The sequence below is a fragment of the Eschrichtius robustus genome, chromosome 6, assembly GCF_028021215.1.
Source record: "Eschrichtius robustus isolate mEscRob2 chromosome 6, mEscRob2.pri, whole genome shotgun sequence".
NCBI classification, from domain to species: domain Eukaryota; kingdom Metazoa; phylum Chordata; class Mammalia; order Artiodactyla; family Eschrichtiidae; genus Eschrichtius; species Eschrichtius robustus.
This window is the reverse complement of record NC_090829.1, coordinates 24120238-24136667: the sequence shown is the minus strand read 5'-3', so window position 1 is coordinate 24136667 and position 16430 is coordinate 24120238. Positions and strand designations below refer to the sequence as shown.

Sequence of the window (16430 nt, the reverse complement as noted above, 5' to 3'; positions counted from 1 at the left end):
GCTTTAATAATAGTTTGAAATCAATTCTATACAGTCCAGTTCTTTTGTTTTGTTTTGTTTTCTTACGTGTAATAAAAGAGTGTAGTGGTTAAGAGCATAGACTCTGGAGCCAGATTACCTAGATTCAAATCCAGGCTCTGCCACTTACTTACTAAATGACCTTGAGCAAGTTTTTAAACCTCTCTAAGCCTCAAATTCCCCATCTATAAAATGGGGATAATAATAGTATCTAGTCATACTCTTGTTATGAGGATTAAATGTAAAGCTCTTAGAATAGTGCCTGGTCATAGCATGCACTATATAAATATTAGTGATTATTACTAGCCTACTCAGCCATTTCAAAACATTTAACTTATAAAGACTCATAATAGTGTTTATGAAATTTCAAAATTAACAAGCACAATCCACAGAAAGAGACTTCAGCCTAGAAAAACTGATGATTTCAGTTACAAGAAACCAACATGTCAAGACAGCAAAGCAATTAAAGTCTAAACATCAGATATTTTTATGCTCCACGAAAACACTGAGAATTTCTTAAAATGTATTAAAGATACTCTTAAATCTTCTTAAAATGGAATTCTATGTGAGAAGAGAAGGAAAAATATTCCCAAATAAGAGGAAAATTCTAGTTCAAGTATAGAAATGAATTTACCAAAGTTTACGAAGCTTTTTAGCTTACAAAATTCAGAAGCAATATTTTCCCAATATAATGCTCACGTTGTGAAGTGTAAGTTAAGGATTCTGATAACTCTGGACACAATAATGTAATCAGGTTTGAAATCACCAAAGTAAAGCACAAGTGATCATAATATCATCCAGATATTAAATAATATTTGGTCAATGTTCTGTTTTAAAATGATTTATCCCAAGATAGAATATAATCTATAGAATGAAACCCTGCAGTTTAAAAAAGCAGACAGAGTTTTGTTGTTGTTTATTGTGCTTATCAAGAAACTTCCTAATATATCAATACTATACCTATTTTTGGCAGTTAGGTCTTCATTATTTATCCTTCTGCTTAGATTCCAGTGTTGTTAGGGAATCGTAATTTGTCCCTCAAGAGGCAATATCAGGGAGGAAAATAGCTTTTCTTCCCACCAACTACCCAGTTTAGTAGCATCCCAAACTTAGTGGTTTCATCCTTCCCCCAAGTATCAAAGCAATCTCAGGCGTGACTGCTGCCCTTGCCATTCCTCTCTATAATGATGATTTAATTAACAGTAATGTTAAATATGTAATTGGAAGAACAAATTTTCAGTTGGAGATGTTCTAAGTCTGTGGTGGTTTTAAAACATAGACACAAATTCTTTGATACTCCTCTCATCAATAGGTGGGCTACCAATATTACCTATCCTTCAATTCAACAAGCTTATGACTGCTTTAACCAGTAGATTCTGGAAGAAGTGATGCTATGTGACTTCGGAACGTAGGTCTTAAAAGGCCATTCAGCTTCCACCTTATTTGAGAAACACTTGCTCTTGGAGCCAAAAGCTGGCAGGTAAAAAGTCCTCCTACCCTGAAGCCACCATGCTATGAGGAAGACCAGGCTACATGTAGGCACTCCGGTCAACCCTCAGAGGCCATTCAGACCATCCCCCTGCAGCCAGCCCACCATGAGGGCCATGCCCCTCCAAGGTTCCAGTCCTAGGTTCGTAGGAGACCCAGGTTCTCTGGACCCACCCACCTGAGCACCCAGCCCACTCAGAGCTCCCTGTCTGAATCCTCAGCTGCTGCTCAGGCACCAGACATATGAGTGAAGAAGCCTCCCGAATGACTGTAGCCCCCCATCATCTGAGCTATCTCCAGCTGAGTCCTTGACATGGAGAAGCAGAGACAAATCAGCCTTGCTGTGCCCTTTCCTAATTCTCGACCTAAAGAACCCAAGAGCATAATAAAATGATCATGAAATTACTACAAAATGACTATGAAATATTGTTTTATGCCACTAAGTATCACAGTAGTTTGTTATTCAGGATGTATGACCTGAACAAAGTCTACCAACTATTTGGAAAAATATTACCTTCCCCTTTGATTATATTTAGAAATCTAGCTTAAAAAACTAATTTACATTTTCATTAACTCTTAAAATTACAGAGTATCTTCCTTCCAACTAAAAATATTACCACTACTTCTTTTTCCTTTTCTCTATTCTTCTTTAGAATGGAACATTTGGTTATCCTCTGTGAGTTCTTCAGGGATATACATATATATATCATTAGGAAACTGCCTCTTAGTTTTTTCTTCCCTTACCAGGATAATCTTGGTTCTTTCCACCTTTCTTTGAGGTTCTTTTTCCAAGCACTTAAGTTGGTTTTGTTTCTTTGTTATATCTTTATTCTATCATTTTCTAGTATTTCGTGTCTATTTTAGGTTGTGCAACACATAAGTAAATAAATTAACATAAGATCTAGTCAAAATGTATGTTAGGGGAAGATTACATCAGGGTTCCTATTTTCTCTGTTTCTACATATACATATTAGCATTGTATTTCCTTTTAAAGCCACATAGGTTATGTTGTTGATTTATAATCTTACAGCTACACTGATCCAAATTCTTCTACTTAATTTTTTTTTCCTATAAATGGCCTACCTTAAGCAAGAACGCTGGAGTACTAGAAAAATTATAGGATTTGAAGCCAGAGATCTAGATAAGAAATATAATATTTAGGTTATTTTATTTTATTTTATTACTTGTTAACATCTTTATTGGAGTATAATTGCTTTACAATGGTGTGTTAGCTTCTGCTTTATAATCTAGGTAATTTTAAAGTAAACATCTTAAAATTCCTTTATCAAACTCCCGAGCCACAAAGCTATTGGGAGGCTCAAACTGTCAACCAAGATAATCAAAAACTCTGTCCCTAGCACCAAAGGTCCTATATCTTGCCTTCTACCATAATCTATTTGGGGCCCCATTTTTATATTAATATAAATTTGATAAGCAAGTTTTATTCCAATATCTATGTTGATAGTAAGATAATGGGTCTTAGAAGAAATACCTTAAAAGTACCATTTACCAACACCCTCTACTGAACATCATTATCTACATATAAATATCCATGTCTAATAAATTATCTCAAAAAATGAAGTTAAAAATGCATACCTTCCTTCTTCAAGTTCCTGAATCATGTGCATGTGAGTGTATGGGGAGTAGAAATAGGTATTTCCCTTAATAGGAAGGGATGATGCCAGAAGAGCCAGATTCAACTTAGTTATCATAGCATACGTCTCTCCACCTTTGGGTTTCACAATGAATTAACAAATAAGAATAAGGAACATAATATCTGATATTTTATTTTTAAACAAAAAGGCCCTATTACTATAGAAAGGACTACTTATAAACAGGTCAATAATACAAACCCATGACAGACAAAACACAAGATGGAAACTTCATTAGGAAGGCATTTACTATACAGGATCTTACCTGCATAGCTACTATTTAGCAAAAACATTACATTAACATCCATATTTTTATTATTAATGTTAATTGTTAAAAATAATAGCAACTACCATTTATTGAGTACTTGCTTAATGCTAATACTCATTGTACTAAACTCTAAATATATATATATCTTTAATTAATTCTTAAAACTAAAGCTCAGACAGATTCAATAACTTTCCCAAGGACACACAGTTTTTATGAAGCAGAACTAGGATCTCAACCTAGATGTATTGCTCCAAAGCCTTTGTTCTGAGCCACCAGACTACTGTGGAGGAAATAATTTAAATATATCACAGAAAACCTCATACCTCCTTCTGGTTATATTTGATAGCAAGTTTTAGACGACTTAAATTCATTCTTTCTTCTAGTAGTCCCCGTTTGTCAAGAGGCTCATCACTAGATGTATGGTTTAGGATAACTTCTAATTCGCGAGAATTCCGGGCTTGTGCAAGTAAATCTTTAGCAAACATTTTACATTGCCGGGCTAGTTCCTCATAATCATTCCTGCAAAGTGCAACAGTCTATTATTAGAAACATCACTTCCATCTTCTAATTAAGCTGTTTTCACTAGAACATTTTTTACTCAGTAACATTTTAATTCTGATACTGCTACACAACATCTTTTGTGCTGACAGTCAAAGGAACCTACTGGTGCACAAATTCTCCTTTGGGGAAAATTATAACACAATTATGTTCTCTGTGTTCACACTGATAACCTTAGGTAAGCACAATGTTTTCTTACATATACTGATATTCCTAGAAGTTCTGATAATATTTGTCAACCAGCTCTTCACTTAACTCATTTGCCCTCATTCTATAATAGTTTTGTATAAAGCTTCCTTTTATATTATTTATCTAAACAATAGATAGTAACATCTTGATGCTATCCAATAAATATTATTATATAATTTTTAACTAGAAGTTTTTTCAAGGATAGTCTATAACATGTTTATGCTACTTCTGATATTAAAATAGTATTCTGTTTCATTTTTAAAGTGCTCATTTAAACAAAATTCAAGTTAGAAAGAAAACTACTGAAACACACCTAGTACAGAATTCCCTTTCAGAATCACTATTCCTTGAAAGTTAGGACTTACCTGCTTATTAAAGGCAAGCCTAAATCACTTCTGAGAAACTAAGAAGTTTTAGTAGATAATTCTTTTTAAAATATCAATTACATTAAGCTTATGGAACAGCTTAAGCTTACATTAAGCCTGAGTGGAACAACTTAAGAATAAAGTTAGAAATAAATAATTATGAATTAATTGGGGTTAGATTTCAGAAAATAATTTTTCATTCAGTTTTTTTAAAGGGAAAGGAAGGGAAAATAGGGAGATTTCCCATTGATTAATCTTTTTTTTTTTCAATGGGATTTTCCATGAACTGGCTGCATAAAATTATAACTCAAGGAATTAAAAAGTTTTCCTCACCAGCTAATATTTTTTCATCCATTCTTTGCACTTACTATGTAACCAAAATTACCTAAGAATAAGTAGTTGAATTTCTTTTTTTAAAAAATAAATTTATTTATTTATTTATTTATCTTTGGCTGCGTTGCTGCATACAGGCTTTCTCTAGTTGTGGTGAGTGGGGGCTACTCTCCGTTGCGGTGTGCGGCTTCTCACTGTGGTGGTTTCTCTTGTTGCGGAGCATGGGCTCTAGGCGCGCGGGCTTCAGTAGTTGTGGCTCGCAGGCTCTAGGCGCGCGGGCTTCAGTAGTTGTGGTGCATGGGCTTAGCTGCTCTGCAGCATGTGGGATCTTCCCAGACCAGGGGTCGAAACCGTGTCCCCTGCATTGGCAGGTGGATTCTTAACCACTGTGCCACCAGGGAAGCCCAGTAGTTGAATTTCTTTAACAAACAAAGTATTACCTACTTCTTAGTCTAGGAATCTAATTGCAGTCTAATCAATTTTATGCCTACATGTTATGTTTCTCCTACTAGAAAATCTCACCAAACAGTGAAAAGGGACAAAGTCTGGGTGTGTGGAATGTACCTGACATACAAAAAGCATTCTATATGCTTCTGAAAGCTATGAAGGATCGGGCTCCAAGGATGATTACAGAATCTAGGAATGAGGGGAGTAGGACAGAGAGCAGTTATAAATAAGTTTGCTCTTGCTTAAGGCTACCATTCCCACTGCTCTTCACACTGCCCTAGAATGCCTCCGGCAATGTTGAACAAAGTAGGGATTTAAGGGTGGTGGAAGAGTGGAAGAAGGAAGATGGGGAAGGAGTGACGTAAGTGGTACTGGGGTCTATTCCACTGAGGGAAAAGGAAAATCTCAAGTATGTGGCAGCAAGGATTGGTCATTTGGGATCAAATGTAGATAAATAAATGATAAGTTGGCCTATGAAAAAACTCAGGCTGAAAATATTCTGGAAAACAAAGAGATAATTTACAATTTCCAGGGCTTCCCTGGTGGTGCAGTGCTTAAGAATCCGCCTGCCAATGCAGGGGACATGGGTTCGAACCCTGGTGCGGGAAGATCCCACATGCCGCAGAGCAACTAAACCCGTGTGCCACAACTACTGAGCCTGCACTCTAGAACCCGTGAGCCACAACTACCGAGCCCGCGTGCTGCAACTACTGAAGCCCACGCACCTACAGCCCATGCTCCGCAACAAGAGAAGCCACTGCATTGCAACGAAGAGTAGCCTCCACTCGCCACAACTAGAGATAGCCCGTGCACAGCAACGAAGACCCAACACAGCCAAAAATAAATAAATAAAATAAATAAATTTTTTAAAAAATTTACAATTTCCATTCATTCCCACCTGAATTCCACCTCCACAAGGCTTAGTTCTTTTAAATCAGCACTAAGTTCAAATGCTCGCAGAATTGGATCCTCCTCTGTTAACATTATTAAAGCTGGACTGGCCAAGCAGCGATATATATCAAGACGAAACCTGTGATAAAATTTGATTCCATAATGTAAAACAAATTTATTAGATAAATATGATCAGTATCTTTAGCCTATAATTTTCATAAATTTAAAATTAAAGTATTATAAAATTAAAAGAAAATAAAACAACTATAAAATACTTATTATAAGGTAACCTGCATAAAAAGAAAAAGACTTAAAAATAAATATTTTGAAATATAAATATTGCAATTTTTTATATCTACTGCTTATAAAGAAATTGTTTTAGTATTTGTTTTCATAGATTCAAAACTTTGTATCCTTCAATTCAATTTAATTAAAAAATTTCTATTCCTGAACCAAGTATTATTTTAAATGAAATATGTTAATAACTAATACATTTTGAATATATGGATGATCATTAAATTTTCCTTCCCCAGTGATAAGTTTACTTTAATATGCTACATATATATAACACATGACTCATTCAACCAGGTTATTTTTGAAAGTCCTTTCAAATCTTAAGAATGAAATCATTGATTTATGTCTAACCTCTAACTAATAGAAAAGTACTCCCTTTACCTTCCATAAACTAATTAATGTTTATAATCAATATCTAAATAGGAACCAAGTCAGAAAAATTTTGCTATAATTCTTTCATTTATAAATATACAATTCTTAATTTAAAATTAGGTAGATATTATATAAATATTTTTTCTTTTAAATACAAATTTAATATATGCTTGTTTAAAAAAAAAGCAAGCAAAAAATAAATAAATAAATAAAAATAAATAAATAAAAAAATAAAAAAAAAGCAAGCAGTTTAGAAACATAATGCTCCCCAATTCTCCTCCTTCCACCAACTCCACTCCTCAAAGAGAGTCACATTTCAGAGAATTATGAAAATCTTTCCTGATATTTTCTATTCACACACAAACATAATCAGGCATACTGTGTACAGGGACAACTATTTCTTTTTTTTCTTTTCTGAGTATGTTTATTGATTTTTATCAATTTTTGGTTATTCATAAGGAATCGGCTTTCATGCTACTTTTGTGACAAGCCTACAACCCTAAAATTCTTAGGTAAAATTTATTGCATCTGAATTTCCAAGACACTTTTTAAATTTTTTTTCTTTTTTTCTTTTTTTTAAATTAATTTTTATTGGAGTATGGTTGCTTTACAATGTTGTGTTAGACTCCACTGCACAACAAAATGAATCCGCCATACACACAGATATCCTCTCCCTTTTGGACTTCCCTCCCATTTAGGTTACCACAGTGCATTAGGTAGAGTTCCCTGTGCTGTACAGTATGTTCCCATCAGTTGTCTATTTTATACATAGTATCAGTAATGGATATGTGTCAATCCCAGTCTCCCAATTCCTCCCACCCTGCCCCTTTCCCCCTTGGTATCCATACATTTGTTCTCTACGTCTGTGTCTCTATTTCTGCTTTGCAAATAATATCATCTGTACCACTTTTCTAGATTCCACATATACGCGTTATTATACGATATTTGCTTTTCTCTTTCTGACTTACTTCACTCTGTGTAACATTCTCTAGAAGGGACAACTATTTCTATGTCACTACATATACAGTCATCTCGTTATTTCCTAAAACTGGATTGTTTTCCATTTGATGGCAGTCCATCCAATCTCCATTAATGGAACTTTAGGTTGCTGCTGATTTTTTACTTCCATAAATAACGTAAAAATGATTATTCTTTAGTTCATATACCCTTTGCACATTCAGAACTGCTGGATAAAACAGCATGTGCATTTTAAATTCTGGTAGATGTTTCCAAAGCACTAACAATAATGAGAGCTCATTTTCCCCTACATCTTCATTAGTACATTGCTACCCTAACAGATGAAAAATGGAATTTTATGAGTTGTATTACTCTGAATTTCTTTAGAAGCTTAAGCATCCTTTCATGTTTACTATTTGTTTATACTTCTTCTGTAAACTACCTGTTCATTTGCATTAGCCTATTTTTCTGGTGTGTTTTTTTTTTTTTACATCACCAATTTGTAAAACCTCTTTATATATAAAAGAAATTAGCCCTCTGTCTAGTCAAAAATGTTTTAAATACTTTTCTCTCATTGGTTGGTTGTCTTTTCACTTTGTTTGCAATGGAATTTTTCTGTATGGAAATTTAAAACTTCTATGTAACAAACTTATTGAAATATTCCTTATTTACCAGATAGGTCTCATGTCTTACTTAGACACAAAAATAGACCCTATACAATGCATTTTTTTCTATATAATGCATTTCTAAGAAAACAATTTTTATGAAATCCAGCTCTGATCTAGATATTTAATTAACAAGTACAATTACCTGTATCTTAAGTAAGGATTTCTACTGAGGTATTTGCCTATACCAAAACTGTCCAAAAACTTGAGAAAAATATATATAATTGAGCAACTTATCTTTCTGTTTCCATCATTATGTCTATAGCAATTAATTTTTATGGTAATTAATTTTATCAGATTGTCTCTAAAAATGACTTTTGTATTAACCTACATAGTCATGTCTCAAAATATGGATTAGTGACAAAATGCACAGGAAGAGTTACTGCTAGTACTGGTGGCAACCAACTATGCTGGAGTAACAATGAAGAGCCATAGTATGGAAAGCAATTAGATATAATCTGAAAAATAATGAGGCTGCCTCGCTTTATTAAATCTGTCATTTTTGGTATTCAAAACACTATCAAAAGTAATGGTGGGATATGAAGAGGTCAGTGATTTCACTACACAAAATATATGCATAAAAATGGACAAAATTTTTTTTAAAAAATTAACTATTTCAGGTCACTGGAAATTGTCTATTGAGAATCAATTATTGGAAAACTGCCAGAGCTTCAGGCAGGAATGGCTGGAATCTGCGACCTTCTCACCTGAGGCTACCTCTTCACCTCTGCCTCTAGTTCACTCAATGAGAACTGCAGTTTTCCAGCCTGAAGCTGGTAAATCTGTATCTTTGTGCTAAAGGGGTAAAAATCAATTCATTGGGAAGCAAAAACCTACAGCTCTGCTGGCTGAAAGGATTAGACTTAGTAGAGACGAACAAGGAAAACCTGCAGCTTTGCAAGACCAAGCTTGCAGTCTGATTTGAGACAAAGAGTGGACCAATCAGAAATTTAATAGGGAGATCTTGGAAACGAGAAAAGATATACAAGGATTCATATATAGTCTCCACAAATCCCTGGCTGACTAAAAAATTAGGCATGTGTGTCAAGCATCAGAAAGTCTGATAAAAAGAAAAAGACAAGGAACTCTTGAGAAATGGCTGCAACTTTGAATGCCTTCTCCAACTAACCCACAGACTGTTCGTTTGTGTCTTATATTCCACAAACAAGTGAAATCATATGGTGTTTGTCTTTCTCCGTCTGACTTATTTCACTTAGCATAATGCCCTCAAGCTCCATCATGTTGTTGCAAATGGCAAGACTGCATCATCTCTGAAATTTAAAACCCAACATCTTAGAAATACAGATTGCCTCTCTTCCTTATTGCTACTATACTGACTCTTCAACATTACTGAAACCTTTACCCATCCCTTACTCATTTTGTTAGCTTCCTTTTCTCCTGCAGGTCTGCTTAGCAATTCCTGGAAATGACTTCAGTCAGATCCCTCTGACATCTGCTATAACTGTTTTCTCAAACATCAATAACAAACTCTCTCAACGTCTTCAACAAATATACCAGACCATCCCTAAATAAACCACACTCACATACTGTGTAAAATGCCTTTTACCTGTTAATTCTCATCTATACTTAAACACTGAGCTCAAGCCACAGCTCCTCTAAAAACTTTCAAAACAAGCTTTCTCCACACCTCAAACCAAGACAGGTAAAGTGTTTTCTCCAGCTCCAACCCCCCACCTCCAACTGCTTAAACTATACACATATTTAATAAGCATACCTAATAATATTTAATAATACTTGAAAAATATTTATATTTAATATCAATAAAGGATTTTAATACTAGAAGAAGCCTTAAAGATTATTTCTGCTTGTCATGTTATAGACTATTTTATTTTATTTGCCAAGCTGCATGGCTTGCAGGATCTTAGTTCCCTAACCAGGGATTGAAACTGCCCTGTCAACTTCACTGACACTGCCCTCGGCAGTGAAAGCACAGAGTCCTAATCACTGGATTGCCAGGGAATTCCCCATAGACTAGTCATTTTAAAACTAAAACGTTCAATGAAATTGGCATAGCTATTAACCAGATCTTATCAAAGAGAAATACAGATCTCATTGTAAAATAGACTTGAAAATAGAGGGACTTCCCTGGTGGCGCAGTGGTTAAAAATCTGCCTGCCAACGCAGGGGACACGGGTTCCAGCCCTGGTCTGGGAAGATCCCACATGCCGTGGAGCAACTAAGCCCATGCACCACAACTACTGAGCCTGTGCTCCAGAGCCAACACAGCCAAAAATAAATAAATTAATAAAAAAAAAATAGAAAAAATTTCCAGCATAATCTCTGCAAGTAAACATTAAATTGATTCCCAGGAGACTTTTCCAATTTATGGATTTGTGACTATCTGTTTAAAGGTGAGGAAGGAGGGAGGGTGGATGGTTTGCAGCTTTAAAGCTAATTTCAAATATACTGTACAACAATCCTTAACTAGAAAACAATGTCAACGGATGACCTGGGACTTCCAAACCACATTTTCTGTAGTAAATGTTATACTTGATACTATTTCAACTATATTTGACTACTATATAGATAATATATACATAAAGGCATATGCTGAAAATCAGATTCTCAAGTCTAGCCCAGAACCATACACCTTATACAACATGCACATGTGTGATCTTGCTCAACCCATCCAAGAAGGGGTACTTTCTTGTTCATTCACTCCTCAGTTGTTCTTAATATTTTTGACTGGGGAGAATGGGAAGAGAAAAAGACTCAAATACTGTGTGAGAGGGGAAAAAGAGGCATAACAGGTTGAATATCTAGCTAGATAGATAATAGCTTTTATTTTCTTATAAATAAGACAGGGAAGCGGTATCTCCACCCCTTCCAGTGCTTGGAAATTCTCTTAGATTAATAAACGCTGCTTTTAAAAAGCAAATAGTGACCCCATCCCTGACCAGCGGAAGTATGAGATAAACCTTATTCATAATTTGAAATTTTTTCCTAATTATTCATCATTTAGTAAATACTTCTTTAAAATGCAGAACTCACTGTATTAAGCAAAGGAGCTAGAAGTTTGGCTTTCATTAGTCATTGCAGTACCATATTTCTTAAAGTAGACATAGAAAGAACAACAACAACAAAAACTTCATTGACATATGCCTTACTGCATCACACATCTTAATTTAAACCTTAATTTTCTGACCTGGAATGTCGGAGGCTGTCCTTTTTGTTTTTTGCAGAACACAATGTACATTCACAGCCAACCGCATGGGGCTTAGGTAGAGATACATCCTGTTTTAACAGCATTGTAAGAATTTCATAGTTGTTACGATGAGCAGCTAAAATGACAGGTGCAACATCCATAGTTGTTGAATACTCAGGATTCTGAATTCGCTCCATTAGTTTCTGAAAAATATTTATATAAACATCCAAAAGTTCTTATTTGTGACTTCAAAAAAACATTTATCTAAAAAATGTAATGAAAAAAACTGAAGGCACAAAGAATATAAAAATTATTTTGAGGAATATGATAAACATTTTCCTAGGATCAAATCTTTTTTGAAACCTCAAAACTTAACTTTAGTTAATAAATGCAATATAATCATGACAGACAAAATCTTCAATAGGAAATGTTCATACAGCCAGACTTCTGTTTTCCTAACAAAGAAGAAGTGTGGATATCTAGAGAAATACTTTAGGAGAAAGTGTTTCATTTTCACAGGATTATGGAAACATGCATGACAAGGATAAAGAACAAGAATTTTAGAAAAACAATATAATGGAAAAACAGAAATGTTAAAAGTAGGCAAAATATAAATGCGTGAGAAAAAACATTTTAATTCCACCTCTATGGCAAAACCTTGCCAAATTGATAGCAATGAAGTTACTTGAAAGGGATAAGTAAATAGGAGGCACTCTTCATTTTGTGTAATTCTCTACATATTCTCAAACACCACCTATACAAATGCACAAAAACACTAACAATCATAGCTCCTGGAACTATTAGGCAGTTTACATTTATCATCCCATTTAATCCCCACAAAAGCCTGCAAAATTGAACATTATAATCCCCATGAAGAAACTGAGGCTCAGAGAAGTTAATGTGCCCGAGCTACACAACAGAGTGGCAAAGTGCAGATAGACCCCAGTTGAGTGTTACTCTGGAGGCTGAGCTCCTTTCACTACATGGGCTCATGCCTGGTGATTGCATGACACGAGGAAAGAAACATTAGTAAATAAAGAGCAGGATTAAATAAAGAAGGTTGACTATTTTATGACTATTACATATTCTTTCTAATACTTATCACTTTTTCACAGATGTTTTTCTGTGAGCTGTTCAATTCCATAGTATAAGCTTATCAAGTTCACCGTTAATTTTTATAATTTTTAACATTGTAAAAGTAGTGCACACATTATAAAATATCTGAAAAATATGCAAAAGCAGAAAGAATAAAAATGCCCATATTCCTACTACCCAAAACATTTTACAGTATTTCCTTTTTTTTTTTTTTTAAATTTTGCTTTAGAAGACAGTATTTCCTTTTAGTCCTTTCTCCACCACACCCGCTCTTTAAGGGCAACTTTGGCATGAATGACTTGGCACCAACGATTAAAAACAATGGTCCTTAATATTTTGAAGATCAAGGACCCTTATAATGATCTCGTAAAGCTATAACCCAGAATCTTCTGGAAAAAGAATTCATGTACAGAATTTTGCATGCAATTTAAGGAAGTTCATAGACTCTATGTTCAAGATATTTTATTTTGCTAATATAAATAATACTACCACAGACAAATTTATGAATACAGCTTTTTCAAAATTCAGGATTATCTCATTAACATAGAACCCCTGAAGTGGAATTACAGGTCTGAAGGCCATGAACAATTTTGAAGCTTTTTATACATATTATCAAAGTCCTTTTAATAGTTTATGTTACCAATAATATAGGAATGTACCCACCCACTAAGGTTTACTCACCAGCACTGAGCATGATCACTCCCAATTTATGAGTGAAAGAACTATCATGAAATACTAATTTACTTTTCTTTGATTACTGGTAAATTTTAGTATTTTCTGACATTCTTTTCTTTTTTTTCCTCTTTTATGAATAGTTTGTTTATACACTTCCCATCTATTTATTGGGGACTTCAAATTAATGAATTTATTTTAAAATTACAGAAAAATCTAAAAATTTACTCCATTCCCCCTAATTACAAAAAAAGAGGTTATAAAGAGGAGAAAATCATATTTAATCCCCTAAGAAAAAAAAATGGTCCTTAGTTTTCCTAAGAAACATAATTAACTGTATGAAAAACACTATTAGATGATTAAAGTTCCTAATTTCAATGCTCATAATATAATCTACATACTATCAAAAATAAAACTGTATTTGAAAGTGAAAATTTATCAAAAGACAATTTTGATAAGCCAAGAATATACAATGAATTCACTGAGATGGTTAAAAAAAAAAAAAGTATATAAAAATATTTGATACTGCCTGTCCAGTTGTAATGAGGCCGTTAAAAATGTGATCTTGTCACTAGAAGTATTCAGGCAAAGGCTGGATAACTCTCTTTGTTAGAGATAGTGTAAAAAGTGTTCTTTCATTGAGTAGGTGAGGACTGCCCAGCCTTACAACTCAGTATTCGATTGGCAGTGGCAATGGTGATGAAATGATATCAGTCAGTTGCTCCAATACCCTGGCACACTACACTCACCCTCCCCAAGAGTGTAAATGGATTAAAAGGCTAGAAGGTGGAACAGGTATACCAAAATATACTAGTAACTGCAGGATAGGTGTCAGAAAATTGAATAGGATTTCTCATCATTTCTGATCTTTTGGATAGGAGTTATATTATTGGCCCTTTTTTCTCTACTCTTGTTGGCTGCTTACCACCACTTAAACTAGTTGGAGCTATCCTCTGGAGAAAGTCGTGCTTACACAAACTTTGTAATAGTTTAAATGAGAGAAAAATATTTCAGTTAATATATGATAAAGTATGCAATTTAGGGGAGCTTCTCTTCGCTCTCAGAAAATGGCAGATAATTTGCAACCAATTTATAATTCTTTCTTAAAACAATATTTTTCTTCTGAGTATAGCCAGGTTACACTCCCAGAAAATATTTTTACTGATTGTTTTACTACATCGTCACCAATAATGAATGTCATAACTTTAAAATTTTGATACACAACAAATATCTCATTTTTACAGTAGAATTTATTTAATTATTAGTGACTATATTCCTAGTTACAAAAGCAATAAAGAAAAATTTAAAAGTAAGGAAAAATATCCTTAATTTGGCAATGTGATGACTGCTGTTAGGTAACATTTTGCTACATTTCCATACAGTTCCTTTTCTGTGCATATTTTTAATCTCAGATCATATTATATGTACAGTTTATTGTTCTCATTTTTTCCCTTCTGTATCATATTTTTTCATGTTCCTAATTATTCCTTTAAAAAATATCATGTTAATATATATGTAATTATTTATGTTTAGAATCTTCTATTTTGGGATGTTTAGATTGTGTCACGTGGTTTTTTCATTGCTACAAATAAGATTATAAGTAACATTTCTGTCCACATTTCTGACCATTTCCTTGACAAATTCCTAGAGGAGGAAGCGCTAGGTTCAAGAATATGAACATCTTTCTTGTTTATGACATATCCTGCCAAACTGCTTTTCAAAATACCCTCTTCCAGTGGTGTATGAGACTGTACTACACCTTTGCCATCAATGGTTATTAGTTTTCAAAATAAACTTTGCTGTTTGATAAGCAAAAATTAGCACCTCGTATTTGATTATTAGTAAGATTTAATATTTTGTACTTTCTTTTGAGATTTTTCCATGTCTTTTATTGATTTTGATGTTTTTCATCAATTCATCTAATATTAATATTATGAATTTGAGATATATCCTGGAAATATCTTTTGAAAGTTATCCATCTGCTTTCTAAATTTTGCCTGATGTCTTGATTCTAGAAGTTTAACTTCTATACAGCCAAAGGCTGTGCCACTGTGATTTTTCTCCAAAGTCCTTCCCTCCCAGTCAGTTAAATATTCACCTACATTTTCTTCCAGTTCTATGGTTTCACTGTTTATATTTAACTTTTAAACGCACCTGGAAACTAATCTGTATTTTCAACTTAACCTGCAGAATGTTCCAAACTAAAAATATTGGATCACACTGGCAAAATTATAGAAATATCATGAATTTTAAGAAGGTTTCCTGAGAGCAACATTAATTATTCTTGCAAATGTCTACTTACTTTAAAGCAATATTTTACAGAGTAAAAAAAAAAAAAATCTATTTCTTTAAAACAAAGTAAATTGGAGGGGAGGGAGAAAAAACGGGCAGTGGGGCAGGAGATCTATTTTGGTTTAAAAATCCAAATTAATAAATATTTAAGAGTACTAACTACTATAGTTGGTCTTGATGATCGTTTTGGTCGATGATTAAGTAGTATATCAACAGCTCCCACTACTTCAGAGTCGATTGCCACCAAAAGTGCATCTGCGGACTTTAAACAAAAAAAAAAGGTTAAAAATGAAAATGGAGGATAAAAAGGTAAACTATTTATTTTTACTAATTCATAAAGAAAACTATTTTTTTAATTTAAACTGTATTATATACAGTAATACTGAATTTTTTAAAATTTAGACTGTCCAAATAGTACATTTGCTAGCCTTGGCAGTACTTCAGTGTACCACAACACACATATTTTTGTCCTAGTTTCACTGAATGAGCTGGTAAAATAATGAATGCTTGATAGTGGGGTTTATTAATGAAACAGTGCTGATCTATGCAGTATTTAAAGTTGATATGTTATTTTTTTCAAGATGTTTACTCTCGAACTTTGGACCAAAAGAATCTTCATCACTCCAAATCTATAAAAGAAATTGCCAAGAACAATTACTCCAGATAAAGGATTGTTTTCTGTCTGACAAAAATGATAATCAATGCAAC

The 16430-nt window shown here is 33.7% G+C and overlaps 1 protein-coding gene across 3 annotated transcripts in view; it reads right to left on the bottom strand.

Annotated features, from left to right (window-relative positions):
* TRPC1 (transient receptor potential cation channel subfamily C member 1) overlaps positions 1–16430 on the bottom strand; it is a 61578-nt gene that overhangs the window by 28445 nt on the left and 16703 nt on the right. Inside the window, exons 3-6 of one of the 3 annotated variants that reach the window (XM_068546039.1) lie at positions 15883–15984; positions 11664–11866; positions 6217–6348; positions 3750–3945 (exon numbers count right to left, since the gene is read on the bottom strand). In XM_068546039.1, coding sequence (XP_068402140.1) covers positions 3750–3945; positions 6217–6348; positions 11664–11866; positions 15883–15984 — 633 coding nt within the window. Of the gene's footprint in view, positions 1–3102; positions 3212–3749; positions 3946–6216; positions 6349–11663; positions 11867–15882; positions 15985–16430 lie in introns of those variants that run through there. The other 2 variants (XM_068546040.1, XM_068546041.1) reach the window with 2 other exon arrangements.